The sequence below is a fragment of the Lepisosteus oculatus genome, chromosome 4 (assembly GCF_040954835.1).
Source record: "Lepisosteus oculatus isolate fLepOcu1 chromosome 4, fLepOcu1.hap2, whole genome shotgun sequence".
Lineage (NCBI taxonomy): Eukaryota > Metazoa > Chordata > Actinopteri > Semionotiformes > Lepisosteidae > Lepisosteus > Lepisosteus oculatus.
Genome location: NC_090699.1, coordinates 39,057,481 through 39,084,455, shown reverse-complemented (window position 1 = coordinate 39,084,455; position 26,975 = coordinate 39,057,481). Strand labels below are relative to the sequence as shown.

Below are 26,975 nucleotides of genomic sequence, written 5' to 3'. Positions count from 1 at the left end.
AAAATGTCTCATTGTAATGCGATATAGATGTCTTTTTCATTTAATATTGATGAGCTCAATATAAAATCATTGTCTTATAACTGTATAAGGTACTTAACCTACTGTTATAGAAAAAATGCATTTTTAGTATAATGTTTTTAGCTTCCATTCATATTCACATTAAAAAATTTTTTTGCGAATATTCTTACTCTCCAGTATGAATATGTGTGGCTTTTCATGGACCCTAAAGATGCTTTTGACTGCTTTTGTACTTTGGGAAATGGTTGCAGTGCACTGTGCACTGCTTCCTTAAAGGATGCTCTGCACCTTCTCCTCTGCACCTAATTTAAGAATTTTCATTCCAAACATTTCTGTACATCTGATACTCAGTGGAGGCATTGTCGCCTCACATTAACGAGACCTTTTTTTAAATAAGTAGCCACTTCCCATTTTTTTTCACATAAAAACACATTCGTTCACAGTGGGAGAACCAGAAATCAAAACCAGTAAATCCAGACGTTTCTGTCTGACCCTCTCTCTTATTACATTAGCATAACATTTGCTGATATCATCTAAATTTACATGCGCATTTGCTTCAGGTAATGGGCTAGTTTGCATTTGAAATACATCTCAAGAAAAAATATATTTTTGCCTGAGGTTCTTGTTATTTGCTGGGAAACTTTTATTTCTTTGCAAAATATTTTTTTCTCCTGATTTCCAGGTTTTTCTTAGAGTTCTGTTTTAGCAACCACTAGGCTACCTTTCTGCTATATACACATGAAGATGAAGTTAAGCCAGTTACAACAATCGGTATGTAAGAAAAGATACTGACAAGTGCTTTATGAAGAGCTGTGTTCTTTTTAAGTACCCCCACAGTTAGGTGATTCACTGTCCACCTTTTCTAGATCCTCCTTGTTGTTGGAAATAGTACAAAAGGAATAAAAAGAGTGGTGAGGGGGAAAATGAAGATCAGACCAAATAAAAAAATACTGAGTAAGACTGCAGAGAAACGGTGATGTGTTGAGATTGCCTTATCGGGTGGTCGACAGCGCAGCCCTCTCTGTCTGAAGGAGCTGCTGGATCTTATTAAGGCAGTGACAGACTCAGCGGGTCTTTTCTGTGTGAAAACCGCAGAACATGGGTGATTTTGCAAGGGAGTCAGAAGAATCCGTAATCCAGAAGGCACAGCTATAGGAAAAGAAAACATCCGCATTGCTTCATACTGATGTCAATGAGAAGTGTTTCAAGGGAGAGCCTAGAAAGCTTTCTAGAAAGGTTTGATTCTTGAGATTATGGGGTTTTGTGTCAAGTGACAAGCAGTGACAAGTGATCCTTGTCTCCGCTCTAAAGTGAGAGTTGATTTGCGCCCACTTTGGAGGAAAGGGAAGAGTGGGCTGTGCTGCCTGCCTATATCCAGCAGGTGGTGATGTTGCTTAAGGAATTTTGGCCATGCGCCTCTGCTGTAGAGCAGCAAGACAGTTTGATCAGGAGAGTGTTTTTGTTTGGTAGAGGTTCGTACAAAGCCGCTATAGAACTCCTTGACTGCTTCCGACCTCATTTTATTTTGAGAAGAACGGAGATATAAGTAGGACTGCTTTAGAGATGTTCCATTTATATCTTTCTTCAAAACACCTGAATAAAAGAGATGCGTCTATACCTACAGTGCAGTACATAATTCATTTCTCATATTAATTTCCACAAATATGTTTCTTAAACCATGGAAACATCCAGTTCTATGAAAAGGACTTTTGTGATTAGCAAAGAATGTCTTTTACCCACAGTCAGTTATCATTGTTCTCTGTGCTTTCTCTTCCTCTTTGTTGTACTTGTGACCTAAAAAGAGCCTTCAGTGAAATGATAGATAAGGAACAGATTCTACCTAGAGAGAATCTCATTGTCTCTTCCAGTGTTACAGATTTTCATTGCTTAAAAAGAAAGTTAAACATTTCTGGAACACCACTAGAAATGTAAAACAAAAACAAAACTGAATTCATTAGGACAATAAAAGCGGTCTCTTATTGGTTTTGGGCAGATTGTGAAATAACATAAAATAGAATACATGCATTAAATATAGAAATTAAAATACAGTATATTTTTATTTATTTATGTTGCAAATAAATCAATTATTGAAATGACACTCAAGTGTCAAAAGGCTTAAATCAAAAGCTTCCAGTTTTTGTTTGCTTTTTCCTTAAAGGAGCTTTTTAATATTAACTTCCTGATCTTTGTTTATGGTATTAAAAGATAAAGAGGTTTTTTTTCTTTAACATTCTATAAAATGATGCTAGACTTTGACTCTGTAAATAACATTAATTTACAAAGTAGTACTTGAAACTAAATGTGACAACTTTACTGTATCCCGCAGTACTTAGAAAACAGTCCTAAGTTTTTGGAGAAACTTCAGGAACTTCATTAGAATATTGTAATGGCTACTGAGGAAAGATTTTATCCATGCAGAAATATAAATATATAAGTATTAATATACTAGGTCCATACTACTGTATTTGGTTAAATTACAAAATTGCAAGACCAAGCCTTATTCTTAAATATATTTTTTAGATTAACTCAATTAATTGATTTACTGGTCCCAACAAGTACGATTGAAACAAAATTCAGTATTATCACAATGATTTGAAACCATAATATTACAATATATGCTGTTTGTGTATGGTATTAATATTGTGATATTTCCTGTGATATATGCTCTATGAAAATATATTTATTAGTACATCTTAATCTCTGGAAATAGAATGTTGAAATAATACTGTCATAGTACTACATTATGTTTTGCAAACAGATCAAGAACCTGTTGTGTAATGTTTTGGCATAATTTAACTTAGAATACAACCAAAACAACCAGATTGGTTTGCAGATTCCATCATCAATTTATATATTTTTTTAGTTCGGACCTAAGGGAATTATTTTTAGTCTTGACTGATTTTTAGGAATGTGAAAAAATAATGGACTTATTGAATTTCCAGTACCATCTTCCATAACCTTTTCATAATACTTTGCAATTTGCATGAAATAAAGAAAATGAGCAAGCTGTTAGTCATTTTGATCTCCTAAAATTCATACTTTGCCTTAGTACAATACAGAGCTGTTTTGCATGTTCCAAACCATTGAAAAGTTTTGTGGATTATCCTTTGTTTTCTTAGAGTTTAACTACCAGTTAGACATTCTGATCGAAGATTGCATTTATTATGGAAATCCCTAGGATTGAGGGGGATTTTTTTTAACCACGACAGATCTATGGCATAAATACAACAATCTTTTCTGTTCTTATGAATTTTGCCTTTTATTTTTAAGTTGTTTTACATCATGCTGTTCTTCCACAAATCTGCTTACCACTGCCTAAAAGTCAATAACCAGTTCTAAAAGATTGGTTTTACATAAAGATTTTATAATGGCTTTTTCAGATCAAGATTTTGTCATGGCTTTTCTCACTTGTTTACAATTTAAATAAAAATGTAATCTGTTAAAAAGACTAGAGGTGAAGGACTTTAGTCTGTTTGTTATGAAGGAGAAAGAGAGCCTTTTGTAATGCCAGAGTATAGCAGAAATTACACAGTGTGCAACAGGGATAAATTTTATTGAAATATGAATACACGTTGACTTCTCTGTATCCAAAATAAGTATTCTTCACTAACTTAAGTCTGATAAATATTCTTTGTTAAACCATGCTTATTTGACAATCATGCTTCTAAATTAATTTAATACTCATCCTAGCAAGTGATAGTCAACGCATTTTTGTGGATTAAGTTATATAACATATGTTAAGAGTTTGACAGTGTTTAATAAAATATTCTGCTTAATGGATAATTTGCTTAAGACACAGGATACAATTCCTGTTTCTAGAATTCTGTATTTTATCTACTGTATTTGCCTAACTGTCTCCATTGTGTGATTTTGATTTGGTTGAGATGTACTTCTGTGACAACGGTATAATCTTATTTTTTCCCCAATAAGAAGAAGGAGTCACAAAAACACACAAACTGGAATTACTGCGCCAACGAAGCCATTAGTTCTTTCCGGTTAGATCCTGTGGTACCTACTTGTGGTTCTTCCCTTGACAAACTGCATCTCCTTCCAGGCTCATTGCAAATTTAAGTATAAGCCGAAGCTGCCATGTGGCACCATCAGACAGTAGTAACTGACAAGCAGGACTAGAAAAGGTGACAAAAATTCTTGATTTGCCAGGCTAGTTTTGGGGTAAATTCATAAACTATTTATGAAATGCATTATGAATTTGGTGGCTTCAAACTGCGACTCTCAGTCGCTGACACTTGCCTCTCCAACAATCACACACTTCCTGTTCGCTCAATTTCTTTACAGATTCACACTGTGAATTGGATGAACCCTTGCACATCAGCTTGAATTTGACTTCTTACAAATTAACAAGCTATAATGAGGTACACAAAAGAAAAACAACAATTCTTTAAACGTTGCTTGCACGTGCTGCTTCTTATACTTCACTCTAATTTTGAATCTTGCAGCTGCTGGTGGTGCAAAATACTATGGGGTATTTGTATTAACATGGATCTATAAAATACAAACTGATTTCTTTTAAAATTCATTATCATTATTTGATATTGTCATCTCTAATAGTAATTTTAAAATCAATCGTATTTCTTTTAGGATCGAAACATTAATTATATCACATGCACATATTAAAACATCACTGATAAATTTCTATCAGTAAACCTGTCCTCATAAGTTATTTAGCTTTGCAAACATAGCCCTACAATCTGGTGATTTTGTTCACTTAGGTAGTGATTTATAATGTATTAAATCAAAGAGTAGGAGATTTTTCAGGGTGCACTTTCAAAACAGATATTTTTTTTGTTGTTTATTTTTTGTGGTCCCATGATACTGTATCTTGTTTACCCTTTGAAGTATCATAAAGCCTTTTTGAGAAACTGTTTTTTGTTTAAACTGGTAATTTAACTGATGTAGCACAGAGCAAATTGAGATGTGCCAATTTTCAAGATACAAGAAACCATTTTGGAATCCAACAGTAGACAGAAGACAATGGCACATTTTGACAGTATGTGTTGATTGAAGAAAAGAGATAATATTTTCTTCAACATGTAATGCAGGTGATGATATGATCAATGTTTTTCACCTATTGTATAAACTGATCAGAAGTGAAGTTGTTTCTGGGAACTCTATCTAAAATTACTTTGATCAGATTTGTCTTCACTTCATAATTCAAAGTGCATGCCCTTTGTATACTGAGAAAATACACTGACATCAGTAACTGTGCTACCTCATAAAATGCTGTTTATCTTGCTCATAAAGAATTTTTTTTTCTCGTGGAAGTGTATCATGCCTGGTTGCTTACATTTGTCCAGAACATACAATCAGGGAATGTAAAAGCCATTTTCCTTTGTTTTTAATCTCTTGATACCTCAGTTAAGTATGCTTATCGTTGGTACTATTCTCAGGAATGCTTCTTACCTCTGTACTTTTATTGTACCTCTGTGTCATGTTAAGACTTTACTTCTGCTACAAGTCAATGTCAATAATGCAGGCAAAGGAAGCTGTAGTGTTTTTACCTGAGGATCAATAGCAAGAGATCGTATTAAATGTTTTTTTTTTCCACAACAGACAATTCTTAAAGCTTGACTGTTGCATATTAAAGGTGTCAAATTTAAATTCTATCTTTTTTCCCCCCTGTACAAGTCCTACACAAAGCCTAGTTTCTGTACCACAGAGGCGAATTTAAAGGGATGCCACAACAAGTAGTAGCCAGAAATCTTAAATTGAGTTTGAAACTTGGTCTGCGAAAGGTATAAATATTCAGCACTAATGATGTGGTTAAGCCCCTTTTGCATGCTACTGTATTTTAATGCAAATGAGGTAGGCAGACAGCATAAAGAGAACCTGCATAACATAAAGAAAGGGAAGACTTAAAAAAGGTTTTTATTCTTTTTTAAAAAATGTTAGCAGCTGAAAATAAGCTTTAAAATGAAAAAAAAAGTGCCAGTGCTGATTTCTGTTTAAAATACGAGATATAAAAAATTGCCTGACAAGTTCTGAGCCTTGGAAAGGGTTAAAAGTGTGCAAACTGTTCTTTGCAGGCTAGAGTTCACTGAACCATATGTAGGTAGCCACAGGCTAATGGGCAATTGGTCCCTCGCTCACCAGGTATCAGGATGGAAGTACCCCCCAGAAATCCCTCCTCCATTTCCCTCTAATCTCACCTTTTCTCATGTGTTGACCCAGGGAGTCCCACTTTATTCCCCACTGCATGCCAGAAGATACTGGTCTGATCTGACTAGGACCTTCTCTGGTTATTCATGTGCTTCATCCCACCGGCTCTTTCTATTGATTTTTTTCACATGTATTTCTGTTTTGTTTCATAGCAATACTGGCATTCCAACTGCTAAGTATTAATGTCGAGCAAAAGAGCTTTGATTTTTCATTAGAACTGCTTCCATATTTTAATATTAGGTTTAATCTGCTTTCATGCCTTGAGAAATAACAATTCAGAGTGAACTCGGCCTTCAAAAAATATATGCTGCTTCTTCAATCAAAGTAACTCAAATTTGCACTTTCAGCTGAAGCTCAGTTCCAGACCCTTCTTGCTTTTTCTTTCAGTGTGCAGAATTGTTGTGCTGATTGATTGATTTAACAGCCCTACATTTTTTAAGAGTAAGAACTTGACTAAAATAATAAAGTAAAGATGTTTTTCCTCAGACTGCAGAGAATTTAGTTGTAGTCCAGTCAGCCATTGAAAAGACAGTGTGCGAGAGAAACGAAATTTGAAGTGTGGTGTTGGGCTTAAACCTTTGTCAAAAAATATTTTCTTTGATTCAGGATTTCAAGATTTAGATTTTATGCATGGTGAATGGATCGTTTTGTGGTCCTAATTTTGTTAGTTAAAAGATCCGGACTTTTATTTTTAACACAGTAGATTTTCCACAGTTGGTCACTGGAAGGGAAAGCAAAGGTCAGTGCCAACTCCCCAGGCCTTTTCCTAGGATTTTTTATACGATAAAAAGAAATTCTAGATTATAGAGGGTTGTATTTTATTTATTTTAATCAATTCTATTTTGAAAAATATAACAATGGTAAGTATTTTAAATATATTTTATTGATTTTTCAAACACAAATATGTTTACTTTTTGTATTCCTTATAAAATATGTTAAATGTAAAAATAATTAGGAGTATTTTTAACCAGAATGGATGTACCTACAAATCCATACTTTTGTACATATATTTTATTTACATTTTAATTACATATATACACAGTTCTACATTTATTAAAACATCTAATTCTTTGCCTTTAATGTCCCACACATGCAATTCATTTAAATAATACATTAAAAAAGCATAGAAGAAAAATACAGATGGTAAAATACAGAGAGTTTTGAATCTTTACCTTATTGTAGAACACCATTCTATTATTGCTCACTATTATTTCTCTGTTCCAAGAAGGTAGAAGGTGATGTCGTAAAATTTCATATTCCAAAGATGTGATGACATTGAACACATTTTCAACTATTGTAAGAGTGTGTTTTAGTTTTGTGTTAATTTAACAAAAAATAAATATTCTTAAATGGATGCAAAACTAAATCTGCCGCTGTTTGCTGCAGTGTATATCTAGGCATATAATGGCACGGGTATTATTTAACTTGTTTTGAAATGTTTCTGCTTTTAAAAAAAATATTTCTAAAATGTTTTCTTTTGTGCCTGGGAACTTGAACAGATTGAGAATTGTCGAGGATGCACATCATTTAAATAGTTAGCTCATAGTTCTCTGTTTCCCTGATATGTTCAGTATCCGTGCAGAGTATTTGCAGTAGGGCAGGTGAGGTGCACTGGTCGGAGCATAGGGGTGAGAAGAGAGATTCAACAACCAATGCAGTCGGAAGTTCTCGGGAGCCACACTTTAATCTGAAGCTGAAGAAGAATGGATAGACTCAGAAGTGATGAATATAGTTCATTATAGTATGACAGGAGCTCTTAGGTGAAGGCACAGCTAACTTACACGATCTCTGTTAAGGTAGATCGTTACACTGCATTGTAAATCTAACTCAGATATGTTCAGCAGCTCAACCGATGAACAATTGGCTGTTTTGGAAACTCTGTTAATTGTTTTGTGCCGCCTGAAAAAGTCGTTTTCCCACCAAAGGCCCGAGGAAAATCCTATCGTACAGATGATGGACAGTAAAAGGGACCCTCAGTGTTGTGGGATTCGGCGCCTGTCAAGGAATAAAATGGAAGCAGCTCCACAATTGCTAGCATTTGCCTTGATTTGATATGTATCAAACAAAAAAGGAGCACTTACTTAATTGAACAACCTCCGCCAATTTGTTTGCTTTTTTTTTTGGTGAAAAGAAGGGAAAAACAAAAATAATCTCGGTGTGATATTCCTTCTCGCCGCAGAGCGTTTTAGCCCCCTGCCGTGATGAAATGAATTATTAAAGAGGCTGTTCTGATACCACTGCCTGCTTAAAGGTCTCCTCTTTCTTTAATGCCACACATTACCTCTGCCTGGATAGTCTGAAACTGCCACTATTGAGATTTCAAAACCTGACCTGTCATCCTCATCGGCTACACAATATTTTTTAGGGGGGAGGGGGAGTTTATAGAAATAGTGAAGTTGTTTGTTTTTTTTTGGGGGGGGGGGGTTGTCCATTTTAGCTGCTTTAATATTATTGATCTTGACAATGTGATATTGCCATTATAATTATAATATTAATAATTATACACAAATGCAGATGTATCCTTTTGTGTAATGTGGAAGTACCCCAGTTCCTCTCTTATCTGAAGTTGTACAGCGAGAATAAAACTTCCTGTAGTTGTAGTGAGAAGAATCTCGAGTTGACTTGCAGCTTTTTGGATTCTTCTTGTAACACTTCAGATATAAATGCCGATTTCATCTGGCAGAAGAGCAAAGGGGGTTAAGCGGCCATTTAATTCCTCTACAGTGAAACAGAATTTTAAGTAAATCCAGGACTGGGCTCACTTCTTCTAACAGTGAATTTCTTAGTAAAATACTCTTTAGAAATTAAATACTGTTAATTACCCTTCATGGTACACCACCAACTGAGTTGGAAATGGGAGGGAAAAAACAAAACACAGCACTTCACCATACCAGTTGCAGTTCAATTTTAGGGAACCTCATTAAACTCTGCCCCTGGGTATTTTATGCCGTATGTTAGAAATTTAATGAACACTTTATATTTTTAGCTTCTGATAGAAACAATTATTTGTACTTAACCATGTCACCTTTGTTAGTGCAAATGGGAAAACATGATTATCATTTGATTGGGAATAATTAATCTCATAACAGGACTGTGGCTTTCTCCACAAATAATAGATTATGCCTCCTGTCTGTCACTGAAGATGAAGAGTAGAGTTCTCACCTTCATTTTTTTCTCCTGTTAATGACCCTCTCCCCTCTGACAAAGAAGACTATATGAAACAAATGTGGGTGTGCACATGCAAACGATCTGTTTTCAAGGAGTGTTCTATATTTTTATTCAGTGCTCCTGTTGATCATTTTAATATATTACTATATGCAACTTATAATTATAATTGCATTTGTGCATTGAGCAAAATTAATCTAGATTGAAAAATAACTTGTTCTGTAATAGACTTTAGGGGGGGGAAACTTTATACAATTGATATTTAATAATTAAAACTCATAATGCCTTCAGAAGTTAGTTTTTTTTTACTCACCAATTGTAAAATGTACCTACAGTACACTAAAAAAGTAATTTTTAAATTTGACAGGGTGCGTCTGTTTAAGAGCCACAAAGCCCATTTTACACAAAGTTAAGAAAGGCCTTTGTACTTTTTTGTGCTTCTGGGAATAGAAACAAATGTGTGCCCAAGATTAAAAAATGTGACAAAGGAACTTTTCAAAAGGATTTCTTTTCTTTTCTCTTTCTATTGCAGTATGGTATGGTATCAGTGCTCATTTTTTTAGTTAAATTTCAAAGACATCCAGCTGATTTCTGCTCCAACCTGATCTAATTTTCTGTGGTTGTAATCTGAGAAGTCAGATGACTGGATACAGGACTCATAATGATGAAAATTAGATATGTGTTTTATTTCTTATTCTCCTCTTATCTTCCCCAAAATGTTTCCTTTGAAAGCAATTGGTCATTTTAGATTAACATTCCTGCACCTAGAGCAAAAGTGTTTGGTTTGGTGTGAAATAGTTAGTTAGTTTTAGTTGAGGTTTTTAATTGTATTAAAACAACATTTCCAATTTTATTTTCATTGCACTGAAAAAAATAATGATTATATCAACAACAATAATAACAAAAAATGATAATATAATAATAAAATGTATTTTGCACTTGCCCAGACTTTCTTCAGCTGTTATTATATAATGCTAAAAATGTGATTATGGACCTAGGCAAGATTTTTGTTTAAATGGAAGTAAACATCGATAAGACATTCAACACAGGATAAATTACTGGACCAGTAATGCTGGGAAGTATACAGTGTGTGCAGTATACAGACAAATATTTGTTTTCATGTACCAGTATTTTATTGAACGAAGCACAAAAAAGTCATGCAAGAGAACAATAACAAAAACAGAATATGTAGTACAGCTACTCACTTTCAGCATGAAATGAATGGGGAATAATCATTATAAGTGTAGAATTTTACTTGAGGGGAACTTATGCTGTAAATGAAATAAGAAAAGCTACAGATGTCTGTTGAAATGTATATTCTTTGTTTCAGTCACTTTTTTTTGCTTTTAGAAGAATAAAAGGCGCTGTTTTTCCATTGTTTTTGTTTGCTAAACATTTAAAGGTTACTTTGCCAAAGCTGATAATATTCTCAACAGTAACAAACAGCAATTTAGGAATACTTAAAATGCAGCTATTTATACCCCGGTCTGAAGAAGATGTCAATCTGCTGATTTGAATCAAACCTTCTCTGATGCTTCTAGTCTCAATTACCTGGAAGCCAGCATTCCCCAAAGTTGCAGAGCAGCGCTTTAAGATAAAAACCAGACAAAAAAAATGGAATATGTGGGTGTTTTCCCAGGAAAACGGTAGTGTGCTTGAAATATTTTTATCTTTGTTTATCAAGAAAATGAGAGTAGTTAAAAAAGAGAAGAAAATGCACATTAAGTGTAACTTTGCAATACTTAACATCTCTGTATCATGAAACCACCTTCCCACAAAAATGTCAATTACAGACAACTTGCTCTTTGAAAACTGAAAATAGGTTGTAATCAGACTTGACACCCGTCTCAAGTTTTTATGGCCTTTGCTTGTTCGGGTTGTGATGTTTACTAGGCAACTCAATTGTAAATTGGAGCCAAATGTAAGTTTTACTGCAAAATAAACAACTCTTAAGAATTCAGTTATCAATCTGTATTATTTTTTTTCAATCAAATTATACTTTTTGTATGGGAGCTATTTGTTTTTGCTGCTGTTAACTTTTGGTTGTAAAAATTTTGACTTACTGCTAACTTCGGTGCTCAGATTAAATTGCAGTGGCCAATAAAATTAGTATTTTTTATCTGTATTGTCACATGCTTATTATAGGCCAAAGGAACACAGTGTATCTTTAAATAGTTTTAGAAACCAAAATTAAATGTTAAAAATTGTAAATGTAGTAATAAAAATTATTTTTGAATCTAAAAAGCATCAATTAATTAATGTCGGATTGATTTTTCAGATTTATTAAAGAGAATTTAAATTTATATTTTATTTTTAAATGTTATAGTTTCTGTTTAAACCCCATTTTGTAAATGTGTGGCTCTCTATGCTTTGTGTGCAAATATATATTTTTGTGAACATATCCTGTTTATTTAGGTTACAGTTAAGAGTTGTGTTAGCACTGGTGCTTCAGAGGATTAAGCAAAGATTAATTCAGTATTCAAAAATAGAGACTAAAAACAGCATATCAGCAGGGGCACACCTGAAAGTTACAAAACTGAAACTTGTTTATTTTCATTCTGTTTTTCAGTATGGAATAAACATCTACTGTACATAGAGTATTTCTGTTTATTTTTGTACTTAGTACTAAGCGGAAAATTGTTTGCTTGAATTTGCTGGCACATTTAATAAATTGCACACGCAGTTTTTAAAATTGAAAGGAAAAGAAACACCCTGCCACAAACATATGGTCCTTTTTAAAAAGTTTAGTGTTGGATTGTGTTTACCGAATAAATGGAATCATGTATCAGCATTTGGTCCTGTATTATGGAGCTGCGATATTTTAGTCAAACTTGCTTTTCTCTCAAGAGTACAGTTTTTGGAGTAATAATACTTAATAAGGACACATTTGAAGACAAGGTTTGGGATTTTTTTTATTACTTTACCCTACTTGTAACCATTTTTACTGTTACCATGTTACTATGTTGAATTTGTAAAAGGACTGTACTGAATGTGATCAGAGTCGGATATTGTAATCTTTACATTTTTTGTTTTATAAAAAAAAAAAACACTTAAACTAACCCAGCACTATATAATGATACCAATGGCATCTGCTGCAATTTTATCTGATGCTTGTTATTCTTAGGACTTAAGAAGTGAATTTTTTAGGATATACTTAAAGCTTTATGCTTTAATGCACATTTTCTTCCAGGATATTATCAAAAGGTGAATTGTAAATGTTTAAAGTTAAAAGACAAAATAGATGTCCACAAAATATGTACAATTAATATTATAACATATACGTGGTTTTAGAAATCTGACAGGGAATTTTTAAATAGGAAATGGTAAAAGGAAATTTAGACTCGTCCAATGAAGCACAGAGCTTTGAAAGTCTCTGTATTTGTGTTTACATTAGCGGTTCCTTCCTCCTGCCTTTGTTTTCAGGCATTGAATATGTATTTCATGTAAGAGTCTCCTGCAGACTTGTGGAGAGTTAGCTGTGAAGGCCTTAGTTTCTCACCATGTGTGAGATATATGAACTTGTTTGAATCAATACATCTATCATTTAAACTCGAGGGCTTTAAATCTGAAGGTAGCAAAAAATGATTTACTTGTAAAACCACCATTTCACTTGTGCCTTTTTTAGTATAAATTTAAACTGTTTTCAAGATGATTTGAAACGCGCAAATGAAAGCTCATGTGTTTTTCTCCCCATATGTTTTCTTTCAAAAGCATGTGGAGCCACTTTATATGTGTAAACAATCTATACATGGCTCACCCTTCTTAAAATTCCCGATCACACTCAAAAGTGTAGTTTGGACATCACATTATTCACTCTTCCTCTAAGTGCTGTTGTAAGAGGGGAGCCAAATCTGATGCAACGCCAATCACAGCCCCAGATGATGAATTATTCTCTATATAGTCCTGAATCCAGATTATCACAGAGGTGTAACAATAGTGAGCTGACAGCAGTGACACATAGGAGAAAGGTTTTATCATGGCAAAGCAGTACTTTTTTTTAAAATACATTCTTATATATATATATTTTATTATTTACTGAAGGATTTTATATTTTCATATGAAAGAAACACCAGCTCAGGTAAGGGGCTCTATTTTACATAAGTTCCGTTAGGGGGCCCTCGTGTTTAAGAAGAACCAATTATTTTAAGACCGAACTAAGACTTTTTTTCTCTTGTTTTTTTTTCAGAAAAGGTCACGCATCGCCTACAGTGACGAGGTGCGGAATGAGCTCCTGGGGGATGATGGGAATTCCTCCGAGAGTCAGGTAGGCCGCTAATCAGGGAGTCCTTGTGGGTGGCTGGAAGGTGAGGGAGGTCAGAGCTGCACAGGACAGCTCAAGCTGCTCACTAACAGCATTGGCAGCAAGTCATGTGGAAGAAATACTGTTCAATGCAAAGCTGAGGTCTGAATCAACCTCTCCATCTTAGGGCACAAGATCGCAAGCTCTCCTTTCTCATAGCTCCTCACTGTCTGTCGCCTTCATTTCAGAATGCTCTTTTTTGTTTTCTTTTTCCCTGCTGGGAAAGTACCCCATACCTACAATGGGCTGTATCTAATCTTCCAACCCTTAAAAGTAAAGCAACAGAAGCCAAGCTACAATATGTCCATTCGTATATGCGTAGCCTTGATGAAATGTGTGTTTACTGTCTGCCTGATGATCGACAGTACTTGTATAATTTTGGTTTAAACGCTGACCTTCCACTTTGTAGAATAAAACAGTAATTAACCCACGGTGAGGAGCAAACAAGTATTTGTAGCAGGAGACGCCATATTCACTGCTACTTACTGTTCTGTTACCTTAGATCATTTTATTAAAATCTCTCTGCATTGAACTGTACTGAAATAATAAACTAAGGATCAAATCCTAAATAATATGATATTACTTGGGGTTTCATCATGTATGCTTTCTGGTAAAATCAACATCACTACAACTACATCCATCAAATCTGGTACATTTTTAGTGACTATGTAGTTCTTAAATATGATTATTTGAATAGCCATAAGCTTGTATTGCTCTTTAAGTAAAACTTGTTAAAATAACCCAGTTTATTTAAACTTGGACATAAATTACATCTTTTTTCTGAATTGATGTTAAATACTTTCAAATGCTATTATTCTTCTTGTTAAATTGGAATCAATGCATGTACGTTTTTTTATTAAGAAAACACGCTAAAATGTTTAATTGCAGAAACAATGTATGTCAAATGTTTAAATGTAGATTTAGTACTTCTGTCATATTTCTGAAGTGCTGAAGCATCAAACAAGCAAAAGCACTTCACTTCAATGTGTACTGTCTGTCCTTCACCTAAACAGCTGGTCTTCAGAACTAAGCTCTTGGAATTCCAACTATAGCACTTTGAATAATTACATATTATATTTTTAATTATCCTGCCAACTGTGCAGTTAAATAGTTAAAGTACGTCATACAAATTGTAAAAGAAGAATGAAATTGTCTGCAGCTGAACTGTCTTAAAATAAAGTTTGCTTTTTGATATCCCTCTTATTACCATTTCAATACTAACCTTTGTACCACACATCTTACAAACATATGTATCGTTAGCTGAAATATGTAATTGATATGCATATTCCCCTCCAAATTAGTGAAAAAACAACAATGGTGACATTTACTATGGAAGTTGGGGGGTTGATTTGCTGCCAGAACTGTCACATATGAAAAAAATGTGCTATCAAATATATTAATAACAGTCGGGTAACCCATATTTTGCTCATCAGATTTAAGAAAAATAAACCAGTTAATGATAAATTCCATTTTTCAAATAATGATCTTAAAGTCATTTTTAAATAAAATCTACTTTTCACAAAAAATTAGAACAGATTGGTTTTTTAAATGTTTAAAAAGCATTCTTCCTTTTTTAATCTTTAATTAAGTGGTCTGTTATTATTTCAAGTGAGGGATTATTTTGCAACCCAATGAATTCCTCATTTAGTGACATGTAAATCTCTGACTGTTGTTTTTTTTCTTAACAGGAAATGTATATTCGGTGCCGAATGGTCACTGGTATCATTAATTTTTGTCTTGGTGTCTAAATTATTTATTATTTAAAAGAACAGTCAAACATGGATGCAAGACTTATTTTTTCTTTTGACATTTGTACTTGCATTCATCAGGGTAAAGACATTGGGGGGGGGGGGGGAAATCACAATTAAACTATTTTTCTATTTAAAATACTTACGCTGTGATTTGTAGGTCAATGCTAACAATATCTAAAATTGCTCGTGTTTAAAATGTGTGTGAACACAAACTTATCTGTAATCAGAGGAACATCTAAATAATAATAAGAACAGCTGGTTTAACTTTTAAAACTGATAATGATCATTAAGACCAGTTTCAATACATTGATTTTGTCTCACCTTTTTACGGCCTAAATCTAAGAAAGCTTTAAAGAAAAAAAAGATTCACCGTCCGAACTCGCATAGTTAAACCCTTACACGATGCAAAATAGGAAAGCAATGAGTGGCAGTTTTTTCCTGTTTTTAGATGCTGTATTTACTTAATTTCCATCTTAAAAACTTCTGGTGATAATGCGAGACTCGGTCTTGCTGTGTATGGAGTATACGAACTTCAGTTTTTATAGAACGAAGCAGGGTGATGGAAGGGAGGAGGGCGAGGAGTGGTGGTGGGGGGGATTTGGGGCAAGTCGGTCAATTTAATTCCTGAAGATCTGAAAGAGGTCAGGATCATTTCATATAGCCCCGGCAGAGCAGATCATTACCAGACACAAATCTGTTCGTTACATGCCAAGGATTTATAACAAAATAAATAGGGAGCCTTCATAAGTTCTGAAAATGGCGTGTTTGCCCTGCGATAATGTGTAAAGGCCGGTTTAATAGAGTTCGGCATTTATTCGTTATCTGTATGCGGACAGAGACAGAATTGGCACTATCGCATTTTTTTTAATAATTCGGTAGTTTACCGTTGCACGTGTTGGGGCTTCACACACAATCGCACACACAGGTCTATACTTGCGCGCGCGCACGCACGCGCGCACACACACACACATACATTCACACAAAAAACTCTGCGGCATCGTTTCGATTTCAGTCACAGCAGAAGGCTTGGCCACAAGAGATTTTGCTGGTTTGAGCCGGCGTGGACCAGATTTAACAGGCTACAAAGGAAGATTACCACTTGTATCAAATTCCGTGTTGAATAAAAAAAAGAGTCTTTGTTTGAAAAACGCACTGATTATCATAACAGAAAATTGCAGCAGTGCAATTTTGAATATAGGCCGGTCGAAGCAGGAGCATGAAAAAGTCTAATTATAACATTTAAAAAAATACTTTGCATTCACTGTATTTAGCTTGTACTTTTTCCCGATAATGTAGTGTTAATATTTATCCATATATAACCCGGCACAAGAAAATGTTGGGGGACGGTGGAAAAAATCTTGGTCGTATTGCTTTCTACAAATCCTTCATGAAGCCTTGCAGTCGACCATGCAGCACAAACGAGATAGGGCAAGTTTTGTTTGGTTCCCTATTGAAACCAGTGGTGGGCCTGCAAGTGATCACTGCTGATGGCAGGTTGGCGAAACTCTAAATAGCCACATCTGTAGTGTAGTTTTAAACCTTGGCCCGTTAAATAATGCATTTAACGTAGGGGTGGTGACCTTAAAAATAAAAGACAGTTCGCATCAGCAGTGGGCTTTTTACTTGAAGACAGACGTTCTTAATGGCCTCCCTATTTAGTAGAGAACACTGCTGTGGTTTCCCAAGCTTTTTTCTGAACCTGGCGTAAAACTGCTCCCCTGTTTCGCTGGTTTTACTTTTTTTTTAAATTTGTCTTTGAAGCTCATCTTCTGAAACAATATGTGTATTTGTAGAAACAAGGCCAGAGATGTGTTTTTCACTGTGTTTGATGGCCATATCTCTGTTTGAAATTGTAAATAGTAACGCTTTGAAATTTTTGGTCATCACAAAAGCACTACCCTTCCTGGAAACTAAACATATGATCGAACTAAGATTTTTGTTTTCTTAATTTACCTTTCCAAAAGTGCTTTTTTTTACCTCTGTGGCAGCCCATTGGAACTGTACAAATTGATAATCAGCGACGTTCTCCCACATTCAAAGAAAACAGAATTAAGCATGTTTTTTATTTTATTTCTTTGCTTTGTTTCTTGATAAAATAGCTTACTGACACTAGAACATTGTATTGGTTGTAAGTGATGCCCTCCTTTGTCTTTGGTTTCAAGTAAAAATCTCTCAAATCAGGGAAAATGTTGAGAAAAGATCAAATGTAATTTAGGATTGACAAGAAAGCATATATTGTTATATCTTCTTTAGGGTTGTGTAATATAAGAGATAAAGTATAAATGAAAAAAAAATGTAAAGGAGTTTTGTATTATAACCCCTGATGTATTTGTTGAATATTTTTTAACTTCTCTTTCTTGAGACTAATGACTAATGTTTTATTGATATGGTATGCTCTATCATTCCTAATGTTTTTACTGAAGATTCAAGAAATTCTTGATGAGTGGTCATCTCATTGTATTACATTTGCAAACACTCAGACCAAACGCGTCTCACTGTGGCTGCAGCAGCCATTTAACTTCAATTCCTGAGCCGTTTTCTGGATCGAGTTTATAATTTGTGATCCTTGTCCTGCCCTTTTCTGGTAGATTTGCAAATGATAAAAATAGAAAATTCAAAATGACCAAACAGTACAAAGTAAGATGAGAAGAGGCGCTAATAATGGCCTTGAGCCTCCCCTTAGATCTACTAACCTTTAATCTTTCAGAAAATGTAGATAAAAAATTACCTGCAATGACTGACAAATTAAGAAACTTGTTCCCTTCTCTTGCAGAATGTATTTGTCTTGTAATGCATGATAGGGTAGTTTCTGTGTGTTTCACACTCCAGGTGTGTTTGTCAATGTATGTTTATATAAAGGAGAGCAAACATAAGCACAATTAAATGACACTGTCTTGTGACATTTGTCTGTATGAACTATGCACATAGAGATGACTTTTTTTTAAATAATGAGATAAGACAAGCAATGTTTTAAACTGAGATTTTGTTCTGCTTGTCCCTTTTCTTGTATTATGATGCTGATAATCATGCAACATGCATTCAATTAAAATAGGCTCTTGGCAATGCAACAGTAAGGATCGTATGTGTATTGAAAATGTGCATATATATGTAGATTGTACTCTTAAAATTAAAATACCTATTTTTACCAGAGGTGTAGCTAACAAAAGACTTTATGATGTGAAAAGCATTATTTGTAAGACTTCAATTTATTTACGACATTTTCATTAGTCATCTAAATGTGAGATGAATTATGCCCTGTAGATCTGCAGTAAGAAGCACTGACAGGTTTTAAAGGCATTTAAGCAGTTGTATTATGGTTATTAAACTGAGCACATGCCTGCTACTCCAAGCCCTTGCTTTACTAGTTCACTGTTTTAAAACTGAACAGAATGATTCTTGTTTTTCTCCTTTGCCATATTGAGTGCTGTGATGTGACTTGGATTTTTTTTTTCCTTGATGATGATACTTTAGATGTAGTAAGAAAAAAAAAAGAGTAGAGAATTCCATTCCACTCTCTTTGTTTAATGTGACAGCGCAAGAAGTGATCTTTGTTTGTTCAAAAACTCTGCATGAATCTGTGTTTAGCTTCGTTTAATGTGTTTGTCTGTGATTTCTAAATGCTAAACATGCAAACAGATAAATCGTCAAGGTTAATTCTGTACCCTGCCGCATGACTGATCTCTTTCCTGCCATTTCTTTCCTTTTTATCTTTCTCTGTGCGTTCATGTTGCAGTTGATAAAGTTACGTGAAGAGGTAAGTACTTCCTCGCTAGCTATTTTAGTCTGGCATTCCCTCAGAACTTCCAATTGATTTTTCCCCCTAGTTAGAAAACACTCTTGATTGCTCTTTCATTTCACAACTTACCTCATTTTGGACCATTGCTTGAACTGCTTCACATTTGTTCAATTGTGCTTTGTATTTTATTTAAAGACATTTACCATTGGGGGAAAAAAATATTGTTTTATTTCTCCTTTCAGACATCTGTCCCCTCATCCAACAGGTGAAACAGTTTAGCTAGTGCTTAAATGCAGCTTGTGATAATTCAGTAAGCATGTGCTGAAGTTTAATACCAAACCCAGAAGATTGCTCTTCAGTACAATTTAGATTTTTTCCTTATAATAAAGATATTTAAAGGTTAGTTTAAAAAGAGATAAGAATAGATTATTGATCTATGCCTTATTGATCAACACCTAAAGATCTGCTGTATAGATTTATATTGATCTTCATCTGCATTTGATTTTTTTTCCCTTTATTATTGGGCAAAAAAATAAAATCCATATACCTTATGTCCCAAAATATTAATTTTAGTATAGTTCTATTTTAATATATTCAGTTTAAATTATTTAATATTTAACTTTAATTGCAGCAAAAGGATTTAGGAATAAAATACACCATTTAGTAGGTTTCATATTCTGTCTTCATTAATGCAATAAAAAAAATAGTTACATTATATACATGGACAGCAGTTCTGTAAACACATATGATTAATATGCTTTTACAAAAAAATATCATATCTCGATTTGAATGGGGTAGTGTGACTGATAATTCAAACATTGTTATTATTGTTGTTATTATTTATTATTATAACAGTTTGGAAGCAAAAAGAATGAAATGTTTTTCTATAGTTCTGACAGCTAAACTCTAATGTTAAAATTTTAATTAAAATACTTTTGAATACATTCTTCTGATAAATTAATCATATCTATTGTTAGGAGGAAACATACGAGTTTAGAAGATTTGAAGACAGAAATATTTTACCATTCAAAGATGTCTGGTGCTTCAGGGACATGCTTAGACATTATCTTTATATTTGGTTGTTGTGATAGGTTTTCTCTTTGTTTTGAGCTGTCCTGCAAGTTCACTGAGACATATTTTGCATTTGTTTCCCTCTGTGCCCGTTGAAAACTTTGGAATTTCACAACTACAGGCGTATCATCAGTATGATCATTCTTTCCCCCTGCCAGCACCGCCTTCAACTTTTTTTTCACAAGGGTTTGCTTAGCAGCTGCTTTCTCATGGAATAGATGCAAAGGGCAAGATTTTCCGTTGTTTTTTTTGTAAACACGAAAGAGTAATGGGCTGACGTTTGTCTGTTGAACCAGCCTTCACTGCCTCTATACCACGGGGTATCTGTACAGCTAAAGACTAGGAGAGCAATTGTTAGTTTAGTATTCATAGACACAAACAGATATTGTACATAGTGGAAGTCTATATCCCAAGATCTCTTCTTTGTAAAACAAACATGCCTGTGCACCTCCAATGTACTTACTGGAGAAATATGTATTTAATCCATCGTTTATTACTTAACAGAAATATGTTTTTCTTTTTATAAGTAACTTGCTGCACTGTAATCTTCATTTCTTCTTGTTTAAACCCAGGCGCATAACTGTTACCTTAAACAATTTCACAAATCTCTGAATTTTTCCTTCATTAAGAATGACGTCCACGAGAGAGAAATTGTTTTTGTCCTAGACATATTGTAAGAAAAAAATAGATTTTGACTTTTATTTAAATATAATTTTGCAAGTTATGTATAAATATTCACTGTGATCAGTTTACCCTTTAAAAATTCCCAATGGGCCAAAAAAGACAGGCCAAGGTTCTGTCTTAATGTTGGCCTCATACAGTACATGGATGCACTGTAAGTGCCTGATTTTCTTATCTGTGTTATGTAAATATATTTATATATTATGAATACACACAAGTTTATATTTGGTATGCATAATACTGTAAAGAAAAGTCAAGCTATTGATTGTATTCATTGTACTTCTACTGATTTTTGCAATAGAATTTTAAGGATCTGTTTTATTCACTGTGTATATTCATAGGCATTTTTCATCTTTCTCTTCCCATCGCAAAGAAAATGGAGATAAATTATCCCAGTCATATAAAAGCTGTTCTTAAGTTCAGAATTTAAAAATATCAGAAGAGTGAAATCTTTGGTGTTTTTTGACTTGTTTTTATGTTATATTTCGGTGTTCTTTCTTATACGATGACACACAAAGGGAAGAGTACATCAGCCATCAATTTTTCTGGAGCATTTTTACTTTTATGAGTTTACCTATTTATTTGTTATTTTTTCATTTTGAATGTGCAGTTATTTAATTATATTTTGTTCTTCCTTTTTCACTGTGCTATTTTGTTTCTTGCAGTATCTTCATCAAAGACATTCAGCTTATATATACTTAGCTCTCTTTTAAAAACTATACTTTTTTCTGCTGAAAAACATGTTTAAATATTTAGCACCCATATCCACAGCTGTTTGACACTTGTAATTCCTTGTCTTACATGTTCCAAACAAACCCTGAGAAGATCACATAGTTAGGATGAATCAGAGCTGTCATCATTATTCAGTTTGACGCTCACCCTCATTGAAATAATAAGGAATCATCTGTACTTTTGAAAATTGTGATACTAACCAGTGTTTGATATTAAAAAGGGAGAAGGCAGAAAAATCTTTGAGCACAGCTGCATTGTTCCCTGCCTCACTCTTAATAACTACAAATGAAATAGGCTTCTGTCTAAAAACAAAAAATCGAGTATTTTAGTTTCAGAAACAAAGGTCTTCGTTTTGATATATGTGTATTTCTATGAAATGCAGGTGCATATATCTGTTTCTGGGAATATACAGCTGCATAGGTTAAACATGTTAAGATGTGGACTGTAATTGCATTGTGAGTCACGATAATAAGAAAAGCGTGCCACAGTTGTTTCAGCGTAAAACTGTTGTAGTCGTCTTGATGATTATAGGTCATCTTTGAAAAAGCGAGAGCCACTCTCGATAATATAGCCTACACTTTTCATGGTCAGAGACATGCATCACTTTCAAACACCAGACAACACTAAAATGTTTAAGAAAAATGAAAATACTTCAAAAACAATACATTTTTTATTAGATAAATGTTCGTTGCATGAAACATGAAGATATCCCTCCAAGTGGTCCATAACACAATGACAAAGTTTAATCAGAATATCAAAACCTTTGATTGGCTAACTTACTAAGCAACAGTTGTATTTCTCTTTTCGTTGATTTGATGTCATTTGTGAAAGTGCTTTAAAGTTAGTATTAGGACATTCTCAGTAAGGCGCTATTGGAAATGTGCTTGGCACATTGTGTTCATGGTGACAAAGTTAAGAGAGCAGTCTAAGCTTAGCTTGGAGTTCCAATCTATATACTTTTCATTTAATGATCAAAAACTGGATGACAGTCCTTGGTGTTTTGTGCTACGCCTGTGTAGCTTATGGGTTATTAAACATGAGTATATGGCTTCCAATGAGATGCAAGATAACAATGCCACCTTATTTTCTTTTATCTCACTGATGCCTTTCCATTTTTGTGTATATAGAATGTTTAAGTATAATATATGTATATCTGTCCTATTGTAGAATAAGCGTTAATTCATGTTTATGACATCAGAAAGGTGTGATGTGATGTTACCTATTTTTAGCAATGCAACTTGATGGTGATCTAAACTCTTTTGCTAGTTTGCATGTGGATAAAAATTGAAACACATTAAATTGTTTTCTGAAATGTTGTAGGAGTTTCCATTTCTGAAGGAAAGATCAAAAACATTTGATTGTAATCCATTTGTTCATAGGAGCATATAGGTGATATTTCAGAATTAGTCATCTCTGCTTTTTAGTCAGTCGTGAAACTCCGATTTGTTGCACCAATTTGTTTCTGTTAAAAGATTTGGGAAAAGGATAAAATAAAGTTCCTATACACCCTGTTACTGCCTGCTTATGATAAGTGTCATTTTACCACCTGTTCCATACAAAATTGATGGGCTTTTTTGCTGTTAAGCGCTTCCAGTTTCCTTAACTGTCTTTATAAACAGTCTTTCTTTTTCTATTTATGATATTGATGTGTGGTTACCAGATTTGGTATCATACCGTTTTCCGAAGGGTGAATGAGAATGCTAACGATATCTTTGGGACTTTGAGGTTGTAAAAAACCCCTCCTCTAACTTGAGTCATTTTCAAGTGAAAGATTTTTTTATTTGTAGGGCAAAGGGGCTGATTTAATGCAATATATTTTAAAACTACTGAGAGGGAGCACTAGTGTATTCTAACACTGTACAGTGCAGTCTTTCATTTCATTTCTTTGTTTCATTTTGCTCCAGTTAGCTTACTATGCAGTAATGCAGTCCATCCTATCCTGCATAAATCTAACACATTTCGAAGTGTGTTTGTATTTGTGTGTATAGGTCCACACGCATGCACGCACACACACATATGGATACATATACAACATGTGAGAGTGCTTATTAATTGTTATAGAACCTGTATGGCTTCCTTGACCTTTACATCAGGTCCTGTCAATGCCAATCTGAGCACATTGTTCTAATGATTTCTCCCCTCGATCACCCCCCAAAAAAGAAAGAGAGAGAGAGAGGGAGAGGGAGAGAGAGAGAAATTCAAGGAAAGCTTTGAAGTGGCTTTCACTGCTACAGTCGGCTGGCCGCCTCTCCGAGATGTGTCACCTTTGCCGAGAGGGAATAGGGAAATCACGTTTCGAATGGTAATGATAACATACTAATCACTTGAATTCTTTGAAGATGGGAGCGAGATACTCTGTCAGTATCCCTGGCTGCCGGTGCTCCGAGGCACACAGGCATCATGGTCTAGGTGTATTAGCTTAAGCGTGCATGTCAATACTGCCTGCATCTTCGCAGATCCATAGGGGCTCATTAGGGAGAGCTGGCTCATTCTCCCTATGTGCACGCACCCCCCTTTTTTAAACTATTAAAAAGTATTTCTGCAATTTTAAATGACATCTGTCAACGGTGGGGGGAAAAAAAAGTTCAGAGGAGGTTTTTTCTCTTTCTGATTGTCAAACTTTGAAACCGGTTTTGAAAAGTGGAACATCGTCTTGGCTTTTTTTTCTCCGGGAGTGATTAGTTTGTACATCTTTTGACAGCTTAACTAGAACTAAGGATGCAGTTCTTTTGCTTTTTTTCAATGAAAGAAAGCGGGAATAAAATTCTCTTAAGAAAAGTTTGTCTTATTAAAAAGAGGAGGATGTGGCAATGTGCGAGATGAGAGACGGGAGTCCACTGTGTGTGTTTGCGTTTGGTCACAAAATACAAAAATAAAAAAAAAATGTTACACACAGTGGAAACAACAATTGCAGTCTAATATGTGAAATGCAGCAAAGCACACTCATACTGTGATGACCTGAATTATCCAAAATACTATTTTCTCTTTGCAGTAAAACTTGTGAGTAGTCATTCTGCAAAAAGTGGAAAAAATAGTTACAAATAGTTTTAAATGCATCACATCTGTTCAGTCAGGCACAAAAACATTATTGGAACCTAACATGAATGAAATATCTGCTAAATTCTGTTCTTCATTTAAACTTGAATATATTTCGATTTTCTACTTATTTAAACAGCTTTATAAATACTCTGTATCCTAGTCTATGAGTAAAGAAAGCCATACCATACAAAGTTGGGTCCTATTCCATTGTTTTCAAATTAGTGGAAACTGGCTAGTTTTGTAGTCTGGCCTGTTTACTGCAGATTGTACCTAAAACTGTCTCAAAACCAACTCTCGTACAATTATAACCATCTTTAATATTGTATTCTCAAATTTAAAGTTAGGAATGTGACTGCATGACAGTGCCATTGGCTTTTTTTTGTGAAGAATTTATAACCTAATGAAGTTAATGTTTCTTAAGATTGTGTTGTCACTCATCATCTAATTATTAAATTTAAACCATTAGGTCTTAGTCATCATTCAGCCCTATTTTTGCTAGTGCATTAAACATTGGTGTTTTTGTTTTGTTTCTGCACTTTAGCTGTATCCAGTCCCTTCAGTATAACACGTGCACAAATTAGTTATTACAAAAGTAAAAGCTATCCATTTAATTGCTTTGTGAAATGTGTTTAGCTCTCTGATGTAGTGTGCCATTCATAAAACCTTATCAATTCAGAAAGGGAAGATTAATTAAGTGTACAACACATTTTCTATTTGGGGATTGTATATTGGTGTTTTATCTGAGCACTACCTTCTAAAAATTACTTTAAAATAGGCTAATGAAGTACACTTGAAAATCTTTAGGAGCATAATGCCCTGCATTGCTTTACTTGTAATTGTGTTTTAAACCAGTGTTTACACTGATGTGATTATATAGTATTATCGCAAATCAGTTGTTCTAGTTCTGAAAAATAGGCACTAGCTTATAATGTATAAGGTATAACGTATGGTCCTTCTTAAGTAGGAAATGTTTTTCCTAAATCATTTTGTTTTTATGTAAAGCCACAAATATTTTTGATCTCATTTACCCTTTATCAGCTCTTGACCTTGCACTAAACACAAACCACAGAGATGAGTTAAATATACATTTTTATTTATTTTTATATATTTTGTTGTTCATATATTTGCCATAAAAATTGAAAGAATATTATATCACTGAATGAAAACAAGATCTGTGAGAGGTATTTGTGCAGAGACCATTGCCGTAGACTTTTTAAGATGGACATTATTTGCGTTAAATGGATACAGTTAATGGGAAGTTTGTAGAAAATATGTAAGTGAATAGCTACATAAATTGGTGCATATAGAAAGTAAAATGTATGTGATGTCAGAAGATAGGTTAAATACTGAGACTGTTTTCTAGAAAAATACTATCAGTCACTATAAGTTCAGAATATGGTAAATACGTGTTTTAAAAAATATGTAGATCAGCAGAATATGTCCAGGTGAAATTACTTAGATGAACGCAATTGTAGGAGCTCAGTATCCGGTAGGTCTGTGCTAGTGTCACCCTCAAATGTTTTTATCTCTCTCGATCTGTGTTTGTGTTTCAGAGAGCACATCTGCTGGATAACACAGAGAGGTTGGAAAGGTCATCGCGAAGACTAGAAGCTGGGTACCAGATAGCTGTGGAAACCGGTAGGCATTCTGAGTGCAAGCAAATTGTCTTGCTTATGCACAGCAGCTTTGACGACACATGACATTTCAGGAGCACATCAAAGGAGCAGCGCAGACAGTCGCTCAAGATGCAGTTTTACATATAGCGTGCACCATTGTGAGTTTATTTTCGATCATCCATGTATTTTTTAAATTTAAAAAAGACAGCGGTCTATTGGAATAAAATTCCTAAGCATTCTCCTAGATCTCTAATTTTCAGTCAGAAACAATCTTTAAAAATAAGAATGCCAATATAAACGTAATCAAGTCTCTGACGGTGTTTTTTTTTTGTTTGGTTTTGCTTTGATTTATTAAATATAGAAAAATTATCTCATTTGGATTAAACAGATTAAATATAAAGATTGACGCTCTTAGTTTGCTGTCACCACATTATTGATGCTCACTGTATTCCTCTGAGAGGTATCAAAGCTCATTCTTGAAGTATCATCCCACTTTCTCTTGCTTCCACTATAGTTTGAAAAAGTTTATTAATTTACACTATAATGGCAGCGTGGAATCCGTACGGTGTCGACAGATTTAATAATTCAGGTCGAAGGAGGACTGTGAAGAAGGTATCTGTTTGATGTTTTCTTAGTTACTCTGACAAATGCATAAATACAATTTACATTCCTTCTTTAAAAATCTACTT

At 34.2% G+C, this 26,975-nt stretch overlaps 1 protein-coding gene across 6 annotated transcripts in view; it reads left to right on the top strand.

Annotated features, from left to right (window-relative positions):
* The window catches only part of vti1a (vesicle transport through interaction with t-SNAREs 1A), a 180,614-nt gene that overhangs the window by 17,133 nt on the left and 136,506 nt on the right, over positions 1-26,975 (top strand). For 3 of the 6 annotated variants that reach the window (XM_015347644.2, XM_015347645.2, XM_069189200.1), the window contains exons 4-6: positions 13,547-13,624; positions 19,145-19,165; positions 26,224-26,308. In XM_015347644.2, coding sequence (XP_015203130.1) covers positions 13,547-13,624; positions 19,145-19,165; positions 26,224-26,308 — 184 coding nt within the window. The remainder of the gene's footprint in view (positions 1-13,546; positions 13,625-19,144; positions 19,166-26,223; positions 26,309-26,975) is intronic. The other 3 variants (XM_006630772.3, XM_015347646.2, XM_069189201.1) reach the window with 1 other exon arrangement.